The sequence below is a fragment of the Erythranthe guttata genome, chromosome 9, assembly GCF_056151865.1.
Source record: "Erythranthe guttata isolate IM_541 chromosome 9, IM_541, whole genome shotgun sequence".
In the NCBI taxonomy this organism is placed as follows: Eukaryota; Viridiplantae; Streptophyta; class Magnoliopsida; order Lamiales; family Phrymaceae; genus Erythranthe; species Erythranthe guttata.
Genome location: NC_142541.1, coordinates 2312658 through 2334740, shown reverse-complemented (window position 1 = coordinate 2334740; position 22083 = coordinate 2312658). Strand labels below are relative to the sequence as shown.

At 35.3% G+C, this 22083-nt stretch overlaps 3 protein-coding genes across 3 annotated transcripts; 2 read left to right on the top strand and 1 right to left on the bottom strand.

Moving 5' to 3' along the window:
- Window positions 1–2976: 2976 nt before the first annotated feature.
- Window positions 2977–7974, top strand: LOC105959815 (HIPL1 protein). Its single transcript, XM_012983976.2, has 7 exons — window positions 2977–3681; window positions 3863–4020; window positions 4271–5056; window positions 5414–5630; window positions 6147–6325; window positions 6525–6766; window positions 7425–7974. Exons 1-7 carry the CDS (start codon window positions 3585–3587, stop codon window positions 7840–7842), a joined length of 2097 nt encoding a protein of 698 aa, XP_012839430.2. The 5' UTR covers window positions 2977–3584; the 3' UTR covers window positions 7843–7974.
- A 1527-nt stretch (window positions 7975–9501) lies between these two features.
- On the top strand, window positions 9502–15890 carry LOC105959700 (DDT domain-containing protein DDR4). The gene is made up of 12 exons (XM_088823510.1): window positions 9502–10290; window positions 10414–10524; window positions 11963–12049; window positions 12185–12222; window positions 12300–12381; window positions 12711–12817; window positions 12911–13067; window positions 13849–13941; window positions 14062–14185; window positions 14291–14333; window positions 14476–14673; window positions 14790–15890. Exons 1-12 carry the CDS (start codon window positions 9697–9699, stop codon window positions 15592–15594), a joined length of 2439 nt encoding a protein of 812 aa, XP_088679636.1. The 5' UTR covers window positions 9502–9696; the 3' UTR covers window positions 15595–15890.
- A 267-nt stretch (window positions 15891–16157) lies between these two features.
- LOC105959818 (hydroxyproline O-galactosyltransferase GALT6) lies at window positions 16158–20207 on the bottom strand. Its single transcript, XM_012983977.2, has 7 exons — window positions 18764–20207; window positions 17652–17884; window positions 17278–17568; window positions 17063–17191; window positions 16807–16980; window positions 16615–16722; window positions 16158–16513 (listed from the first exon to the last, which is right to left on the bottom strand). Exons 1-7 carry the CDS (start codon window positions 19668–19670, stop codon window positions 16304–16306), a joined length of 2052 nt encoding a protein of 683 aa, XP_012839431.2. The 5' UTR covers window positions 19671–20207; the 3' UTR covers window positions 16158–16303.
- Window positions 20208–22083: the final 1876 nt, after the last annotated feature.

Genomic DNA, 22083 nt, shown 5'->3' with positions numbered 1-22083 from the left:
AAAACCAAAATAAAAAGAAAATTACAAAAACACCCTTTCATACAAAATATCAATTATATCAAATTTTATTAGAAATTACCTATTCAAAAACCAAATAAAAAAAAAAGAAAAAAACCCTTTGTTGTTAAAAAAAAAAACCTCCACCATTTCTTCTCCTCTCCAACCCTGACCGCCGCCGCCGCCGCCGACGCCGCCGCCGCCGAACGCCACCGTACGTGCTCGTAACTGCCGCGACAACCCAATTAAACCCTATCTTTTTCATCTTCTTAAATCCTCCAAAACATCTCCAAATTCAAAAAATCAAAACCTCACAAAACTTATAAAATGGAGTTATAAGACAATAATATGGTAGTATATGTGGAAAGAGAAGCCATTAAGGTAAGTATCGATGTCTTTTTTGAGCTTCGAAGTCGATTTTGAAGTTTTTTTTTTTGAAACCCGTCGGCAATTTTCGACACATACAGGTCGATTTTTGGTCAATTTTCGACACCAACGTGTCGAAAAAGAAAAAAAAAAAAAAAAAAAAAAAAAAAAAAAAAACCAAATTTCGACACCTACCTGTCGAAATTTGGACAATTTTCGACAGGTAGGTGTCGAAAAACACAAAAAAAAAAAAAAAAAAAAAAAAAAAAAAAATTTTTTTTTTTTTTTTTTACCAACAGTATTATTTCGACACATACCTGTCGAAATTTGGACAATTTTCGACAGGTAGGTGTCGAAATTTGGTTTTTTTTTTTTTTTTTTCTTTTTCGACACGTTGGTGTCGAAAATTGACCAAAAAATCGACCTGTATGTGTCGAAAATTGCCGACGGGTTTCAAAAAAAAAAAACTTCAAAATCGACTTCGAAGCTCAAAAAAGACATCGATACTTACCTTAATGTGTTCTCCTTTCATATATACTACCATATTATTGTCTTATAACTCAATTTTATACGTTTTGTGAGGTTTTAATTTCTTTAGTTTTGATATTTTTTAGAAGGGTTTGTTGTGAGATTTTTTAGAAGGGTTTGTTGTGAGGAAGATTTTTTAGAAGGGTTTTTTGGGAGGGAGAAGAAGGAGGTGGAGAAGGAGGGAAATGGTTTTTTGAGTTTTTGATTATTTGGTATTTAAGAAAGAAAAATAGTATTTGTAATAGTTTTTTAGTTTTAATTTCATTAAGGGTATTAAAGTAATTTATAATTAATTATTTATTTTTTATTTTTTTGGTATTCAAGTAAGCAAAAGTTGGGATTTGAAATAGTGATCCCCATATTATATATCAGGTATGTATTGGAGCCATCAGCCGTGCTAATACACAAGTAGGATTCCAGTAGTTAATTGACACGTGGAAAATATATTTTATTCCCTCTCCATATTTAGTTTGTTTGTCTTTTATTGCCTTTCCTTTTTATTTTATTTTTCTTTTTCACTTCCTCCTAGAATATACTACTACTTGTTAACTTAAATAAAATTTTCAAAAAGAGCATTTATATAATTAAAAAAACATGAGCACAGGATAACTTACTAATGAAAACATGAATCATAAGAAAAATAATTTATTTATTATTATTAAATTATAAAAGGAGTATTATAGATTACATGTGTTAAATCAGAAAATAAAAATAATAAGTATATTATACTTATTTTATTTTATTTTAATTATTATTATATGGTAAATAAACAAAATAGCATGTAAAATTAAGTCACAAAGTATTATAATGGACTAACGAGTTTGATATCTAGAAATGGTAAACACAAAAGGAATAAAGATAAATACAAAACATATTATTATATTGTAAAATTTATTTATAATCTCTTCACGTTTCTATTTTATTATGAATAATTAATAAATTAGTGTTTTAAGGTTGACATTTAACGGATGTATATATTATTATTATTATTATTATTATTATTATTATTATTATTATTATTATTATTCTTATTATTATTATTATTATTATTATTATTATTATTATTATTATATAGATTTAGTTAATTCGACATATAAATTATGAAATTATGTAATTAAATCGATATAATTTGACATATGTCCCAGTTGATTATCAATTCATTTTTATTGACACCTATAATTTCTAAATTATGCTATCATGTTATGGAATTTACTTATATTTGATTGTCAATAATTAATAAATTAGGGTTTTTAGTGCTTTTAAATTATTGTATCATAAATTTTATATATTATGTAGATCGATCTAATTTGACAATATATCTCAATTGATTATATACAATTATAGATTAAATGATACTTTGAATCTACAAAGTAAATTGAACGACCCTTTGATTATATAATAATAATAATAATAATAATAATAATAATAATAATAATAATAATAATAATAATAATAATAATAATAATAATAATAATAATAATAATAATAATAATAATAATAATAATAATAATAATAATAACCCAAAAAAATATAAAATTATTGGTAAATTAGCTAAAATATATCATAACGATAGAATCAAGTTGGTGAGTTATAAGAGAAAGAAAAGTATTTTTATTTGAAGGTAAATAAATTAATAAAAAGAAAAAAAAAAGAAAGGAAAGGGTAATAAAGGGGAAAAAAGAGAAATAAGAAATAAAGAGATGAAATAGAAGATAATATAAATAGATTCTTTCTATTATGGAAATAAATAAATAGAAGATAATATAAATATATTACTTCCATTCCGGAAAAAAAAAAATAAAGAGATGAGAATGTGAGAGAGAGAATTAGGAGGGAAATTAGGGGGGATTTTGGAGGCAAAACAATGAGGTCATAAATGGTATAATATTATAAAAGAAAGGAAAAAAAAATTAAAAAGGAAAATAAATACATTCTGGCATATACCTCTAATATTTATATGTTTCTCCAAGTTCTCGTATTCCCATTTTTGGAGCATGTCGTTTCTCCTGTCCGATTTTCCTTTTTTCCGCATCGTCGATTTCATATCCGTGCCACATAGGGAACTACACTAGTCAAATATTTGTCGAAAGTCATAATTCGGACTGCACTAGTCAAACATTGTTGCTATCGATACAGATTGTTCACATAAAACAACAAAAGATTAAAATCTCAAGATTTGATTTGCCTGTCTTTATTTAAAACATTTCTTGGGGGGAGACCATATATCCAACTAATTACTCATCTGTTTTCTTGAATTATTTATTATTTTTATATCTAAAAGTTTGGAATTGGATGAGAGCACAGATGTGAGAGAGAGAAAGAAAGAAATGAATGACGAATCAGTTATCTTCTCAACTACCCAATATTCTTTTTTCACATTATTTTCGATCCACTAAACTATAATTTAAAGTCAACTATGTCGACTTCCTGCTGCAAATTGATGACATCGCCGCATCTTGATGAACAAATGTCAATTGCCCTTGTGAAGAAGAGAAAAAGACACAAACTTTTTATCAATTATATTATATTATAATTATTGTTCAGTTGGGATAAATTTGTGGGGTTTTCTTGTTTTCTGGAAACCCTAAAATTGGAAAGTCAGAGAAATTATTATTTCAGACCAAGAACGCTTTTAATGTAGTAGTTCTTGAAAAAGGGTTTTCTTTTCTTGTCGGGAATTTGCTGATTTTGGAATGATGGGAGGCGGTTTTTCTGTTAGAGTTGTTTGTTTCTTGATCTTGCTGCAGTTTCTTGATTCTTGCTCTGCTCTGCCTCTCTGTACTGATTCAAGTAAGTCTGGGGTTTCTTGAACTTTCTGTGATTTGTGTGTGTGTATGTGTGTGTGTGTGTTGTGTATTGTGTGTGTGTGTGTTGTGTGTGTGTGTGTGTATTGTGTGTGTGTGTTTTAATTATTTTGTTTGGAAAATGATTTCTGAGTTGAACTAATTTTTTTGTATTTTTGAAATTTCAGGAGCACCCTTTACCCCAACTTCTCCTCTGCAGTTCTGCCCCTACAATGGAACCACTTGCTGCAATTACACCGATGATTTAAGTTTGAAGAAGCAATTTTCGTCGATGAATATTTCGAATCCTGCCTGTGCTTCTGTACTTAAATCCATCCTTTGTGCGGTAAGCAAAATAAAACCGTAATCGGGATTGTAGTTTTCCGCGTTTGATTTACGCGTTGATAGCTGAATCTTGATTTTGTTTAAGTGTATTAGCTTAAAAATCACTGCTTTCGTAAGTTGTGATTTAAGATGATTCTGTCATAATTGAATTGTTACATCTTCTGCAGTTATTTTTGGCTTGTTTGTTTTAGTTCTGTTTGATGTTTATTTGCATAATTTCAAGTACTTTTGTTGATGTCATTTATTTACAGAGGTGTGATCAATTTTCAGCCGATCTTTTCGGAGTCGACTCGGCCAGTCCTCGAGAAATTCCCGTTCTTTGCAACTCCACCGCGTCATCGAATTCGACAAACTTCTGCTCACAAGTGTGGACAGCTTGCCGGAATATTCCCATTCTGAACTCACCCTTTGCCGTTCCGTTACAAGGCCGAGCGGGCCCACCGACAAACTCAAGCAACTCCACCAAACTAACCGACATCTGGCAGTCGCAGATAGACTTCTGCAATTCCCTCGGCGGACCGTCACCACCGTCATCGAACGATGGTCCACAGTGCTTCAACGGTGCACCCGTCACACTGGATAACACCGCACCCCCACCACCCCCTCCGAGCGGTATCTGCCTCGAGAAAATAGCAAACGGGTCCTACCTCAACATGGCTGCCCACCCAGACGGGTCGAACCGTGCCTTCTTCGCGAACCAGCAGGGCAAGATTTGGTTGGGGAATATTCCCAAACAGGGCTCGGGCGAGATGTTGGAGCTTGATGAAGCGAGCCCGTTTCTTGACATAACCGATGAAGTGCATTTCGATACCGAATTCGGAATGATGGGAATTGCTTTCCACCCGAAATTCGCAGAAAACGGGCGTTTTTTTGCTTCGTTTAGTTGCGATAAGGCCAAGTGGCCCGATTGTGCGGGCCGGTGCGCGTGTAACTCCGATGTGGACTGCGATCCGTCGAAGCTGCCTCCGGATAACGGGGCGCAGCCTTGTCAGTTCCAAAGTGTTGTAGCGGAGTTCACCGTTAACGGGTCTTCCTCGGTATGTGCCATAAAAAACTTCATTTTTCGAATTTTAGTTTTCTTCCGTCTGAAATGCTAAACGTCGTTTCAATATTTTACTGATACCGTTACGACTTCAAATGTGATTTTGACCCTTTTTCAGTCCGAATTCGTTAAAAGTCGAAACACAAAATTTATAGTTCTTCGAGTTGGCTTTCTAATTCAACTCGAATCAGCTAGATTGGATATCAGGTGAGAAAGTTATGCATAATAGGGTCAAAATTACATATGAAGTCGAAACGGTACTATTAAAATTGAAACGACATTTATCACCTCCCATTTTTAATTCACGAATAGTACTTGAATCTTTTTTTCATTTTCTTTTTTTTTTAATAAGGAAAAAGGTGCTAATCCTTCGGAAGTTCGAAGAATATTCACGATGGGACTTCCGTTTACGTCACACCACGCGGGACAAATTCTATTCGGACCGAGAGACGGACATTTGTACTTTATGATGGGAGATGGTGGAGGTATAGGCGATCCGTACAATTTTGCTCAAAACAAGAAATCTTTACTTGGGAAGATCATGAGATTTGACATCGATAATATTCCGAGTGAGTAATCTTTATTTGGCTCGTACAATACAATGCATTTCCATAAAATATTTTCATATATTTATGTTTATATATATACTTCTTAGATACCAAATTTTGTTATCGAATTTATTGCTAAAAAACTCCTAGTGTAATAAATATTAGAAAATAAACCCCGCGATGCTTAGTGGGTAGTTTGCTAATAAAATTGAATCATAGGGGTGATTTTGCTAATATTTGGAACACTTACACCGGGAGTTTTTTTGGCAATTAGAGTAAACATATGGTTGCTAAATGCAATAAAACCTTTTGTTATCTTAAATTTTAACAAAAATAAATAAATAAAAACCAGTGATGCATTTTTTTTGGGAATTGTTAGGGGGTAGTTTTCTAATAAAATTGAATTAGAGTGGGCATTTTGCTAATATTTATAATACAGGGAGTTTTTTGATAATTGGTGTAAAATCAGGGGTGCTAAATGCAATAAACCCAAATTTCGTTATCCGACATTACAAACTTATAACATGTATATTTCAGGTCCAACCGAAGTTGACCAGCTTGGTCTATGGGGAAACTATTCGATTCCGAAAGACAATCCTTACAAAGAAGATAAAGAATTGCAGAAAGAAATATGGGCTATAGGATTACGAAATCCTTGGCGTTGTAGTTTCGATTCTTCGAGACCTTCGTATTTTTTATGTGCTGACGTAGGACAGGTACTATATCTCCTTTTTTTTTTTTTTTTTTTTTTTTTTTTGCTCAAAATTAAAATGAATTTATATAACATAGGGGTACTAAATGCAAAAAAATGCATTATAGGGACTTATTTAACAATTTGATATAACATAGGGGTACTAAATGCAATAAACTCGAATTATATCACTTAAACTGAAGTGGTTGTAACTAACTCAATAGGATGGATTCGAAGAGGTGAATTTGATAAGCAAGGGTGGAAATTACGGGTGGCGGGCTTACGAGGGGGCCCGCCCCTACTTTCCTCCTCAGTCGCCCGGAGGAAATACTTCGTTACGCTCGATAAACCCGATTTTTCCGGTTATGGGATATAATCACTCCGATGTGAACTCGAATGGAGGCTCAGCATCAATTACTGGTGGCTACTTTTATAGATCGATGACCGATCCTTGTTTGCATGGAAGGTAATTAATTATAAGTCATTAATTGTTCAATCAATTGGTATATTAATTAATTAATTATTCCCACTTTATTGATAAATGATATGATTGAAGTAGGATCGTAAAAAGTAGGGGTGGTGATTGGAACGGGTTTTTCGGATTTCTGCCGATTCCGATACAAACATTTCCAATTTTGTAACATGTTTTTTCATTTCGAAATTCCGGTTTTTTCGGTTTTTTTTTTTTGGAAATTATACTTGTAATATCAATATTATAATGTATTTTATATTATAATTATAAATGATTAAAAAATAAAAATTCCGAATTCCGCCTATTCTGATCCGAAAATTTTCGAATTTGAAACAAGTTTTTCGTTCCAATTTCCATATTTTTTGGAATGGAATTGGATTTAGTTTTTCATTTCAAGAAAAAAAATTGGAAATTTTTCGGCTGTGTTAATTTCGATCTGATCCATCCGATTTCCACCCTAGTAAAAAGTGGTTTGGTAAACCATTGTTCATTATCTACAATAAAAAAAAAAAATAGCAATCGAATTTTTAGCAATTTCGGTTGGCGATTCTCTTAGTGCTAAAAGATTTTGCAGTCCAAAACTCAATTTATCAAAAAACTTTATTTATTTATTTTATTTTTTAGTGAAATTGTGTGCTCCAAATTTTTGCAGGTATTTGTTTGCAGACCTTTATGCAGGTGCTATATGGGCAGGCACCGAAAATCCGATCAGTAGCGGCAACTTCACAAGCAGCAAAATATCTTTCGACTGCGCAGACGACTCCCCTTTGAGCTGCACTTTCACTCCCGGGAGTCCACTTCCCGCTTTGAGCTACGTTTTCTCGTTCGGCGAAGATAATGAAAAAGACGTTTTTCTCCTCACTAATAGTGGAGTTTACAGGATCGTTCTTCCCAGTCGTTGCAACTACACATGCGCGAACGAAAACGAGTCTACAGCCGTCACATCACCGCCCGGCCCTTCGGCTCCTCCTCCTCCTTCGATGGCAACTCCGTTGAGAGGTCCGTACGGGACTTTTGTGGTCGTGATGATTTCGTTTTTATATGGTTGTTGCTTCTTCTTCTTCTCTTGAATCTTTGTTTTGGAGAAAATTTACTTAAATGTTACATTGTTCCTCGCATTTGGCTTTTGTTGTTGATTGGAATTTACGACGAGAAATGTTGAGTTGCATCTTAATTGAAGGATTTGGAGGAAGGATTTTAAATGACTCTGAACGAGAAAAAACATAGCTTGTTTTATTAAGATTTTAGACAACAGTTAAACCTCTATAAATTAATACAGGACTAGGGAAATTCTATTAATTTAGCGAATTATTAAATTATCGAATCAATAATTTAACACGTTTTCACCGAGTCGGGACCGAGAGAAAGTATTATTTAATCGAGGTTATCAATTAATCGAGTATTAATTTATCGAGGTTCTACTGTATAATTCGATATTATAATTTTCTTATTATTGCAAGGGCTTCCTTGCAATAAAATTAAATAGAAAGATGTCCAAACTCCCTCTTCAATTCAGTTTAACATGTCCAATCAAAATATCTTCGGATTTCAAATTACCTTTCAATTACATATACTATGTGACTACTTCGAGTGAATAGTACATAATTGCACGTGCAAAGGCAAGAGGCATTCTCTGAACCTGACAATTGATAGAACTCTATCGCGCATTAAATGTTGTCACGTGACTTAGGCGGTGGGATGTCTCGCTCCCTTTGCACTTGACTGGCCTCTCGCCGTTTGAGGTTGCTCGCCGCTTCTCTTGCCCGCAAGAGTTACTCGCTGGCCTTTCTCAGTTTGGTAGCTTGTGCACGATCCCATTCTGTGGGTCTCGCTTTCCTTTATTAATTTATCGAGATTCTACTGTGGTCATGTTCGTGTTTAACAAATATTATAAATTTCGGTTATTTTTTCTTTCCCAAACATTTAATTTCCCCTTCTTAATAGTTTATAAATAGGGTAAATTACGGCGACCCCCCTCATGTAAGATCAAATTACGAAAAGACCCCTCTTGTTTGGTTAATTACATTCAACCCCTCAACTGTGAATCTTCTTAAACCTCCTCATCCTTATGATGTCAAATTCAATAAAATCCTCTAGCTTCTGTGGAATATTCTCTAGTTTGTACTCATTTTGTGCAAAAATGCATTTTCTGATGCATCACAATATGATGATATTTACAAGTCCAAAGACACATATCTTATGATCATCTTGTTTCAAAATGTGGAGCTCGAGTACAAATTGGAGAATATTCAACATACAATTTAGAAGATTCCACTAAATTTGACACCATAGCGGTGGACGTGTAAGAAGATTCATAGTTGATGGATGGTTATAATTACCCAAACATGAGTGGTTTTTTCGTAATTTAACCTTACCTCATAGGGGTGGCCGTAATTTACACACACACACACACACACATATATATATATATATATATATATATATATATATAATAATAATAATAATAATAATAATAATAATAATAATATATGTATAATTGTATGAATCAAATATGAAAAAAAAAAACTCACATATTTCATAAAAATGTAAACACATACAAACTAGATGAAATCTAACACAAAATTGTGCACTCACTACTTCCGACAAAGTCGCACTAACGTTTTTAGGTCAGAAAATCTCAAAATTTTAGTTTTGCTTTTCACCCCAATTTTAATTAATAATTATAATTCAACCCCACAGCATATTCACAAAAACCCAATTTCTCCTCCAATTCCCACCGCTGTCTCTCTCTCTCTCTCTCTCTCTCTCTTCTTTCCCTCTTCCATTAACTTTCTCTCTCCGACTTCAAAAAAAAGAATTCGCCGCAAAAGCCAAAACCCCATTTCTGCATTCCCATTTTTTATGTCTTAATTAAAATTAATTATAATTATAATTCTTCAAAACGAATTCTTGGTGTGCCCCAAATGCAAGCCCTTGATCTTCCATGTAACCCTACCGTAGTCCCTACCGCACCCGATTCCTCCGCCATGTCCGACAACACCTCCTCCCCGATCCACCACCACCACCACCACTCCTCCTCCAAGAACCTCGGCAATAACAACAAAACCCATGTGGAGAGCGCCGCCGATAACGGCGGCAGTGTCAAGAACGGCAGTGTTGGTAGAATTAGTGACGGTGTTACTAACAGCAGTGCAGTTGCAGTTGCTGCTAGGAGGGAGAGGCCGTCAAGGGCGTGCACTCAACGCGCCGCCGCGAAGATGCAGGCGGCTGCAGAGGCTGAGGCGGCAATGGCGGAGGCGGAGAGGAAGAGGAAGAAGCCTAGAAAGAAGGAAAAAGTATTGAGGGAGGAGATTTTTGAGGAGGAGGAGGAGGAAGAAGAGGAGGGGGCGGATGAGGGGGCGGAGGAGGAGGGGGTGGAGGGTGGGCCCTCTTCGTCTTCGCGGTTACAATGTAGTAAGATAGTTACGCCTCTGGTCGGAGAATTGGAGCCCTCTCAGTTGCCACGGTGGAACATACGGTCAATGTGGCAGTTGGCTTCCATTCTCAATTTCTTGAATGTATGTGTGAGCATTGGAAGAAAAAAAATGGACTCCAATTAAAGTGTGATTTTCGATGTTTCGAAGCTAATCTGTGTTTCTCTTTTTTTTTTTTCTTTTTTCGGTCGGTGGTGTGTGGTGTAGGTTTTCAGGCATTTATTGAATATTAAAGTGGATTTTTCCGCCGAGGAGTTCGAGACTGCTTTGATTAGTCCGAACAACACTTTGGGGGACGTACATATGCCTTTATTAAAGGTTAGTAGTGCTCTTCTCTCCTCGTTTTGTGTGCTTCTGTATGCATGTTTGTGAATCGTGTTGAGTTTGCGTGTGCTTCTTGAAATGCTTTTTTTTTTTCGAGTTTTTTCCTTCAAAACGTGAGACGCCTTTTTGTAGTGGGGCTTGTTGTGCTACATGGGCTTGTTTTGATATCTACATAAGTGTGATCTCTTAAATGCAAGTCATATTTCGAGGGTTCGTTCTATTTCGATTAAGCTCTCGTATTTGTTTTGGTTATATTGCATTTTTATTCTGCACGAGCATCACAATGAATATGCATGTATGGATCAACGTCATGAACTTCAAACTCCAAAGCCATTAAGGAATATTTATTTAATTATTGTTTGAGGCACTCGAAAGATGGTGGTTTATCTGTTAATGCTGTGGCTAATTCTCAGGGTTTGTACTGTTTGTTATCTGTTCTGCATCAATCGATACTTTGTTGACTGAGTGGTCCGTTCATTATATTACATAATCGGTTCTCTTGTAATAAATGTTTGGAAAGTAGTTCTCCTTCAATGATTAAGATTAAGAGAGGATGTCAACTAGCAGAATTATTTTCTTCTATTCGGCTCATGTAATGAAAATCCCTTTAGCCTCTGCCAGCTGTTAAGTTATCGTTGATCCTTCGGATAATTTTATTATGTGTTAGGAACAATAGAGCAATGTACCTTCTCTCTCTTTTGGACAAGTCGAGAATGAAGCCTCGGAAATAAAGTTTGTATCTGTGAACTTAACAGATTTATCCGGAAGATCTGTTATATGCTTGCACAATTCTTCGAGACTTGATTGGGCTTCAGTGAAACATATTGGTTTAAAGGATAATAGTAATTGTCTTAACAAACCTAATAATATTGTATATTCGTCGTATTTGCAGATATTCTTCTCACGTTCGTAAATTTTAGTAATGAAACTATTTTTTTACAAAAAAAACCAAAATGCTGAATGACCTAATGCAGTTGTGGTATATTACGTCCTAGTATTTAGTACTACCAGCGGCTTGTAATAACATGTTATGGTTGTCAACTTCGTAGTGTAAAAGTAATCAAAATTATGTAGTCTTTTGCTTATTTCTTGAATTCGATTACTATGTTAATTGAACATCAATAGCTAATGTAAGCTATTTCATGTTTTCGAGTTGATGTATTGATATGTAATACAGGTAATAATTTTTGCTACAACTCGAGAGGCTCCGTTCGAAATTAAATCTAGACATGAATAAGTAAAGATGAATTGGCTGTTGATGCATGGAAAACTAGATAGCCGTACCCCTCGGTCGGGGAATTGTTCATAAATATGTTTTCTTTTTCGTTAGAAAAAAAAACTGGGAAAAGTTGCTCTAGTGTTATTTTATTAGATGTAACTATTAAAATTTAGCAGGTCTTCTCGTGTAATTTTCTTGCTTTTTTTTCTATAGGCAATTCCTCCCGTCACTAGAATGGCACTCGGGCATGGTACTTGGGTGACTGTTTTGTGCAGAAAATTGCGAGATTGGTGGCATTGGGTAATCTAAAGATTCAATTTTTATTTTTATTTCATTTATTTATTTATTTTTAATTTTTTCTTTAAAGTTTGAACATTGGAGTAAAATTTTGCAGCACACGGGCTTATTTTTATTTTGTTTTTGGGCTTAATGCAGGTTGCTGAAGGAGATTTACCGATAGTTGCCGCACATGGGTGAGTAAAAATTGTATCTTGATAAGGTTCAAGAATATATCTGCGCGTGAACTTATGCTTGTGTGTTTTTGTTTTAGGGCTGAAATCGAAGCATACAGTGCACTCGATCCTGCAGTTAGAGTGGTGATTCTCAAAGCATTATGTGATATTCGAGTCGAGGTACCATTTTTTCTCTCAAGTATACTCCCCTGCAGTTCTTGTAATTGATGATCACTAAATTTTGTTCCGATTATCACATCCTTCTTTCTTGAAGTAACCTCATTACAAATATTGAAATAATATTTAAAGGCAAATTGCAATCATGCATGTTTCGTAATTTGCATTATTTAGTGGCTGAGCCCGATTTCAGTGGTTAATTTCGTACATTTTTGTAAGAGACGTATTTTCCTCGAAGTAAAAAAATTCGACTCGTTTATTTAGTTTTTCGTGCGCGTATTCAGTTTATGTGAATCTGCAAATAATGCCAAGATTATCGTCTCATTCTGCAGCAAGAAGATATAAGGAACCATATAGACGGCTCAATAAAACACGGTGTTCACCTTTCTGCATTTCGAAAAGAACGCATAGGTGGCGATTCTAGCGGCATCTCGTATTGGTAATATTTATTTCCTTCACATGCAAGAAAATGATTATTATTATTATTATTAAATATTAATTAATTAATTAATTAATTAATAAATTAATGTAGGTATGAAGATGATCCGGTCATCGGTCATCGATTATACCGAGAGATTAGGAAAGTTGAGGTTAAAAAAGGAAAAGGAAAGAACGTTCCCCAAATACCTCATTCATCTTATCAATGGGAAGCAGTTGCAACTAATTTAGACGAATTTCTCGATGTTTCTGTAAGTTTTTCTTGTCACTAATCCATATCGGTTTTATTATATATCAGTTGCAACACAGAGTTTGACTGGATCTAAAAGTCATTGATGTATAAAAAAAAGGGTTAAATTAGAAATAAACCCCTGAACTTTGGCTAAATTACAAAAAACACTCCAACTATCCGTAATGTTTGCCTTTAAAAAGTAGCATAAACAAATGACATATCTGTAGCGGTTGAATCGGCATTTTTCGGGAAATATTTCCGTGAATCAAAAAAATTGCGTGAAAAATCACACCATAAGGGGGTCGGTGTAAGATGGAAACAAACGTCGGGGGTATTTTGGTAATTACAGATAGATGGGGTGTTTTTCTTAATTTAGCCAAAGTTTAGGCCTTTTTTTTTTTTTTTTGTAATTTACCCTAAAAAAAATTATGTAAATTAGGAATGACTAAATAGTTTCTGTTAAAAGTCGGAGAAATTTTCGAAGTGAATTAACTGAATTGTTTCTTCTTTAAAAAATCAACTTAGACTACAGATTTCCGTAAAAATCAATTAATAGTTTTTCTTTTAAATCGTATTCTTGGACTTGGATACTAGATCTTCATGTCAAAATGATTCTAACTTACTAACCAGAGGTATCGGGAGGAGGTTGTTTATTACATCGGATTTATTTTTTAACCGAAGAAACAAAGGATTGTAGGTATACTTGGAAATCGAGCCAAAAACTCTAGATGTTTAATGTGGAAAAAGCATGTATACCATAAAATAAAACATCTTATGGTTATAGTACTACTTTCTTGCAGGAGAAGCTGTTTACCAGCAAAAACAGAACGGAGGTTTCTGTCGGGAAGAAACTGAAAAACGACATGCTCCCGGAAATCGAGAAGGTCCACAAGGTGGGGGGGGGGGTCTCTTATTTCTTGATTAAAAATATTATTTCCGTGCATCTGATGCCTTAAATATCAGATCTTTATTCTCTATTCGGTTATTCATAACATGTGCTTGTTTTCGGACAGAGGAAAGAGAAACTGTTAAAGAAACAGCACAGACAAGCACTTATGCTTGACAACATGATGAATACCGATGGTCTTGCTGCTGGACGCTCTCTTCGTGATCGAAAACCCGTCACTTATACTTTCGGTATGTTTACTTTTACTTCTCTAATTGCGTAATGTTATTTTTTTTTTTTCACCCCGTATTAATCATTTGTGTATCAACGATTTTGTGCCTTTTTCTTTGGTGCAGATGATTACGATCGATCAATTAACGAGGCTATCAAAGTCACCAAGTACGAATCTTGACCGCCCCCCACCCCCCCCCCCCCCCACCCCACCCCCCGCCGCACACACACATAAATTTTACCACACTTTTGATAAATTTACATTTTACTTGTATGTTGATTTTTTTTGTTAATTTGCTCTCGGTATTAGGAACAAACCGCCATCTGCAGAACCTTACGAAGGAAGAGACCCTCTTCCAAAACTTGAAAATTCCTCAAACGGTAGATGGGGGGGTGGCGGCCCCTCACAACAATTTTCACGTCAAGACCAATTCAGCGCCCTTTCTCCCGAATCATTCGAGAACGAAGATTTTTACGACAACCAACAAAACGAGACATTGGATCGCAGGTATATATATATACACTACTTCAAAATATACTTTTGCATTTTCCCAAAAAAAAAAAAAACAAGATTGTTTTTTTTTTGTTAAATAAGTCTAAAAGTTTCTCGTGTGACCTAAATAGCAACCGAAGAAGACAAAAGCCTCAACGGTACTCCATGAAAGAGTTTGTCGAAGCTGTATCAGAAAACGAGGCGGATTTCGATAGCGACGATGATATAGTCGGTGAAGTTGTGTACGATGAGGAATATCTAAAAAGAAGGAAACAAATAAAGAGGGGTTCGAGTAGTTCGGAAGGTGACGAAGAATACCATGGCGAAGAAGAAAATCAAGAAGAGGAAGAAGAAGAGGAAGAAGAGGAGGAAGAAGATGATAGTATGAACACAAGTGACGAAAGTGATGATAGTAATAATAAATTTCGGAGATTCAAAAAAATGGAGGGAAGAACAAGGCGGGAAACTAAAAAATCGAGATCGGTTGACGAGCTTCAATCGGGTCTTCGGCGGAGCAAAAGGGCAAAAACTATAAATCACATCGATTACAGACAGTTGGAGATGTCTGAATCAGACAGCGAACCGATGAAAGTTGGTGACGAATTAGAGGAGTACTACGACGGGAGTGATAATAACAATAATATTAATAATGGGGAGTTTTCTAGGGGTAGTAGTGGAAATTCGGAGGAAAAGATTATTATTAATAATAATAATAAAGAGGAGATAAATGATTATCGGCCTCCATTCGATAATAACCATCTCGAAATTGTGGACACGAAGAAAGTGGACCTTCCGGAAGAATCTTCGAAGAGCGGAGAAAAAGAAACCGGTGTTGCGAAAAAAATACGGTTTATTGATTTGAACAAGGTTGATCCGGGTTCTGGGATTGATGAGGGTCCCACATCGATTAAAGACGAAGATAATGATCACTTTTAAAGACTCGACGGGAGAGAGGAAAACGCTGATTTCGACGGTAGATTATTGTTTTTTTTATTTATTTTATTTCTATTATGTTGTAATGAGAGTTGTTTCTTTGGTGGGAGCAACTTGTTTTTTTTTTTTTTTGGTGGAGTTTGTGTAGATGTAGTCCAATTTTTTTAGTAATGCCTACATTAGTGGGGAAGGAGAGAAAAAAAAATCAAGAAATTACAACTTTCTAGTCATTGTACAATATAACTTTCTAACTAATATTTTGTAACAAAAGATCATCTTGTTAGATGCTATTTGCCTCACTTGCTTAAATGATTAAAAAAAAGGGGACTTGATAAATGCGGTTCCATTTTTACGAATACGATTTTAGTTATCAAAGGTTTTGCCTAGCCATGATAAAAACGGGCGGGAAATAGCATGTTTCACGCCTAAAATATGAGCAGAAAATATCATCCATGACCATATTATTAATAATTTTTAAGTAATTAATAATAATTGGGAGTTTTAGAGAGAGAATAATATTTTAAATGAACGGTATTCATAAAATTAAACCAGCAAATAATAAAAACTAGAAAAGAAAATTAATATGAACAAAGCTGCAAGCAGTCACCACAAGATTTACAACATATGATACAACACTACTACTGCAAAAATTTGTTTATTTTTAGTACCCCAATTTTCAGACAGGGGTTATATGTTATTACTACAAAGTGTGTCATCTCATATTGCAACACAAAGGCTTTCCTAATTGTCGAAGTTTATTCCACAGACAAATCATTTGCCTCGGCGACTGATAGTGAGCTGTCACGTAATCTTCGACGCACCCGAATTGGCAGAATTTCGAGCTGTGTACGTACTCCACTCGTCTCGTGCTATTCACTTTCTCCACCCACATTCCCATGCTCACGTCTTCCATTTTAAACAACTGCAATTTATTAAAAATAAAAAATAAAAAAAGATATCGTTATGATACGACAAACGACGAAACGGGCTTTTCTTGAAATGATCAAATGAGTTTGTCCTTACCCTTAATTTTTGTTTCTCGAAGTCTAGAAGAATAGAGTTTGCAATGTCGGATGATATAATGTAGCCCGGCCCATTTGCGTAGGGTGGATAATCTTCCTCGGGCCATTCCTTTTAAACCACTAAATCGTTAAAAAATGAAAATAAAATAATACCAAAAAAAAAAAAGTCGAAATAAAATGTTTGGAATAGTACCTCATACGTAACTGCCCATTTACCGCTGCGAAGGGGCTTATGATAGTAGTTTATATTTCCAATATACAAGCTCCGATTTTCCGGTACTTTCTTTGCTTCGTCAATAATTGCGTCTACTCTCACATAGGTGTCGTCGTCGCCTTTCATAATATACTTTGCAGAGACAGTCCTCACCTGTAAATCACACCAAACACCACTTAATTAAAAAAAAAAAAAAAAAGAATTTCAATTTATCGAGTAATTCATTAGCACTCACTCCATATTCGCAAATGGCAACGGTTTTAAGGACAACAAGGTCATAATTGTCCATGTAAGGTACTATAACAATGTCACCGAAAAATTCAGCTTCCCTCTTCACTTCTATGTTGACTTCCTTTCTTGCATGCTGCGTTGAAAGTTCGTTTTCCATAATTAGTTTGTCTAAACAAAAAAAGAAAATTCAAGAAATCAATCGTTTTATTTGTTACCCACCAATGCAAGAAAGAAACGGACAACGACGTTCGAAGATTTGATTAGGCTATGTTGCATCCAAGACCTCCTCACAGCCATTCTTTCTGCAAAGTGATTTCCAGCCGAGAGAATACCTATGAACAATTCGATTGGTCCATTCGGGATAATAGGAGATTTCCATTTTCCGGATAAATCAAGTTGTCTTTGAGGAGCAAAACTTGGGTGCGATGTGGGTAACGAAGCAGCAAAAACGGAATGTACGTCTATATCCCCATTCAGAGTTAATCCCGTTGCATCGTCTAGGGTGAATCCCTAAAAACTTGGAACATAATTAATAATCACTTATTTAAATTATTACCAAAAAAAGGCAAAAAATAAAAGAAGAAGTTACTCACGGTGCGATATGGAAAAGAGGTGACATGTCTCCCGTCGACATTGACATGGTAACCTTCGAGGCCAGCACTAAGAGTCAGCACGAACAATTTGCCTTCGGCAAAAGGGAATGGCCAATCGATAGCTATTTTTTTAGTTCGACCGATTAAACGGTTTAGCCACCAAGTTGCTTTAGATTCTTCGGACCCGTTGTCATCGTCTCGTATCCATTTTTCGCATTTCGCCATTTCATCAACTGCAGAAAATTCGGAAAAAAATAAATTAAATTTGCAGAGCCACACAACACAATTTCAGAATCAATGCAGTATAAATGCAGTACTAAAACCAAGTGGAACAGATGGTTTATGTGATGCACGAATTCAAATCTGATCGAAAAATGCCTTCTTATCTTACCTATACCTAACTGCATTACTGTGTATGCATATGTTCCATCACTCCGTTTTCCTCATACATGTACCTAACTTACATTCTACGTAAGTAACTTAACTTATTTGGCAATATAACTGTAGGGGAATCATCAATCATTTCAAGCAACCCCCACGGGAATTTGAATGTGATCCAAAAATGCCCTCTTCTCTTACCGTTGATCTAATTGCATTATTCACAAGTACCTTTCTCGTCATTCATCAACCATTTCATATATTTTCCCTAAACCGAAAACAACAATCATTTTACGAAAAAACCTACTTCTTTTTTCCCCAATAATAATCAAGAAAATACATAATTCGCAACAGCAACATCTTCTGCCACGGGATTGCCGATTCATCAAACTCGAAGAGAAAAACCCATGATTTGGTTTGCAGTACACAACACAATTACTAGTTCATCTATAGCACAGCGTTTGAACTGCAAACACAACTTAGAAAATCAATGCGTATAAATGCCCTCTATCTTACCATTGATCTAATTGCATTACTGTGCATGCAACCTACACAAAAACTTACACTATATGCAAGTCCGTTAACTTGTCGAGGAATCATCAAGCATTTCATACATTTTTCCTCAAGCAAAAAGAACAATCATTTCACGAAAAAAAAACTTCTCTTTTCCCCCAAAAAATAATCAAGAAACGGAAAATTCACAACAACAACAAAACATCTCCTTCCAACCTCACCTGTTTCCTCATCTGCGCGCGATTTCCAACCTTCGCACCGTTGCGAAGTACCCCATTGCATCCTATAACAAGTGTTCTGCTCAATAACAGGTTTGCCACTCCAATCACCCTTCAACCTTGGATTAAAATGCAATATTCTAGGCGGATCTTCCCCTTCGACAATTTTCAGCCCTTGAAGCTCCATCATAAACTGAGAAACCATCACATACTGCCCTTTCTTCAGCAGAGATATCTTCGGATCGGTTTCAACGTGGGCCCCCCTCGGTTTCCCCACAACCGTGATGTGGGACCCCAATGTCAGCCCACACGGGAGCACCACCACCCTCCCGTTCTTCGAGAACTCTTCACCGGTCACCGATACCGAATGCGGGCATAATTCCGAATTATTTACGCGATTATTGTTACTACTAGTACTACCACTACTACCGTCGTCAAATCGTGGATTATTATTATTATTGCTGCTGCTGTTTTTCGGGGCGATCGATTCGAGCTCGTGCCAGAGGCGTCTGCCGACTTCGAGGGCGTCTCTGGCGGACTTCAACGTGCCGCCTTTGAGGCTCAAATTCACCGCACCGGCGGTGAAATTCAAGCTCGAAAGCGGCGAGGTATTCGATTGCTTGGTGCTTTTACGGCGCGTCGACTGGTAAGGGAGGTGGAGGGGGCGGATGGGGGCGGCTTTCTCCTCCAAATTCTCCTCGCTCTCGAGCAATGGAGGCTTCGGATTTAAGAACCCGTACCCGGTGCTGCTATTCGGACCTTCTTCGGAGACCGAATTCAACCCGTTTCTGAACACTAGAGGGAGTTCGAAACACACGAGGAGTAAGTACAGAAAACCTAATACGATCAGTGCCCTAATTGATTTCTGCCTGCTCACTGAAACGAACAGGTCTAAATTCGCCCGTTTCATCTCTTCAATTGCGCGAATTTTGAGTAGAGAGAGAAAATGTGCTGCGCTTGCAGATGAATTAACAGCTAGGGATTTCCACTGAAATTGTTTGTTGCTGCTGATTGGAGAATTTGTCTGTAGGGAAAATGGCTAAAAGAAACCCAACTGAAGGAGTAAAGAAATTTATTAGGTCACCAGCAGCAATAGATAGCTTCACCTGCAACCGCGTCTAGAGAGAGAGAGAGAGAAGAGAGAGAAAGGGAGGAGTGTTAGATATACAGTGTGTACGTATACGCGGAGAGAGAGAGAGAGAGAGAGAGAAGAGAGAGAGAGGGAGAGGTGGTGGTGGAGGCTTTCTTTCAGGGTCGGTCACTTTAGTTTAATTCCGATTCATTTGAATTCAAGAAAGTAAGCAAAAAGAGCTGCCTTTTTTTAATAAATTAATTCAAAGATTTATATATAATTAAATATATATTATTTATTTTATTTTAGTGCAATAAACTGTAATCGGCAAATTAAATGAATATTCATTAAATTATTACTTCATTTATGTTTATTATTATTTTTAGTGAAAAAAATAATATTTTATGATGATGATGATGCAACATGCAGGGAAGATTCGCAGCTCAAGTAGCCCAGGGAGTGTACAACTTTCACTGCACAATGGACAAGCATAACAAAGCAATTACGTCATTTTTTTTTATTATTTTTTATAAAATAATAAGGAGTGTTTTTTAGTTGAATACTAAATTAACAATAAGGAGTGAATATAAAGTGATTTTCAGTTTTGCCTGAAACGAGGGAGGTTGATTAATCATAGTTTAGGTTATATTTTGACCCGGAAATATGGGGAAGTGTAATTTCGTACCAAAAGGCGAAATTTATCGTCCCAGGGCCCTCATCCCTTTGCCCGAGTAATTTTGTATAAAAATGATCGGATAAATTTTGCATCATAATTTTATATAAATAAGTATCAACTAAACACACATACACATGGGTGTGTGTGGATCACCCCATGAAAAACACCGATGATCATGCACCATTGATCTACACATATTAACACACACCCATGTGGCTATGTGTATGCGTGTTTAGTGGGTAGTTATTGGTAGGGTTGACAACGCTATGTGAGCCGAATTTTGGTTGGCTCAAGTTCATATACCACCGGACCTCATTATTATAGGCTCAAGCTCACTTACTGTCGAATCTCATTACTATAGGTTCAAGTTTTGCTTAAAAAAAAATTCGGGTTTTTGGATCGAACAATATACAAATTACATAATTTACAAATGTGCAGGCGAATGTGTTCAAGAAATAAAAAAAAACCTTCGCAGCTAAAGAGCAAAATCTAGAATATTCATGGATATCAACATAAGATAAAAATTGTCACAAAATAAGATAACACATTAGTATGTTCCTTGAAACAAATGAAATTTAATAGGTTTGTGTGAGTATTTTTTACTATATTCTTATTTGATTATTAGACTATTATCACCGCAATCACTTAATTCTTTTTTTTTTTTTTTTTTTTTTTTTTTTGCAAATTAAAATGATATAATACACTTGTAACTTGTATGTTGAGCCATATGATTTTAAAGAATAAATATATTATAGTATATTTAATTATATTATTACTTTAATCGGGTGAGTCTTATTCGGGTTGAGCCATAGTAGACTCAAACTCATCTCATAAATAAATCGAGTTTCACATAATAGCTCAAACTCGACTCGACTCACTAAAAATTAGGTTCGACTTAAATATAATCAAGTCGAGCCATCGGACTTTAATTAAGAAGAGTTCATTTTTTATGTTTATTTATTTTAATATATCATATACAATTTACGAAGTAGAAAATGGTGGGATTAAATTCATATATGTTATGATTAAAAATAAATTAAAGTTGATATAAAATTTAGGAGATAAATATATAATATTGGTGCAATGTGTGAGATATTGGTCAACAATATAAACTAAGTTTCTGTTGTTACAACACGTTATATATTGTGCCATGAAACAGCCATTGTAATAATGAAACGTAGGAGACTGGTTTTCACGAATGATTAGTTCTATCCTAAGTTGTGATTATCTTATTAAAAATTAAGAATTAATGAATTAGTACTTCACATTTAAATATTTCTTATATAATTTAAAATTACTTCATTCTTTGCTTTTTGAATAAGTAGTTTATAAATATATATGGTGCGTTGTAGTACTGGCAATCGTGTCATGTGAATCGAGTTTGGGTTGGCTCGGGATTCTATAGGCTCAACCTCTCACATACAATCACATATCATTAATTACTATAGACTCGAGCTTGGTTCATGTGTTTTTTTGGGATTCTAGTTTATCTCGGACTTATTTTAATATATTATTTATTTAATTGCAAATTTAATCGGGCGAATCTTATTCGGGTCGATTTATAGTATGCTCAAA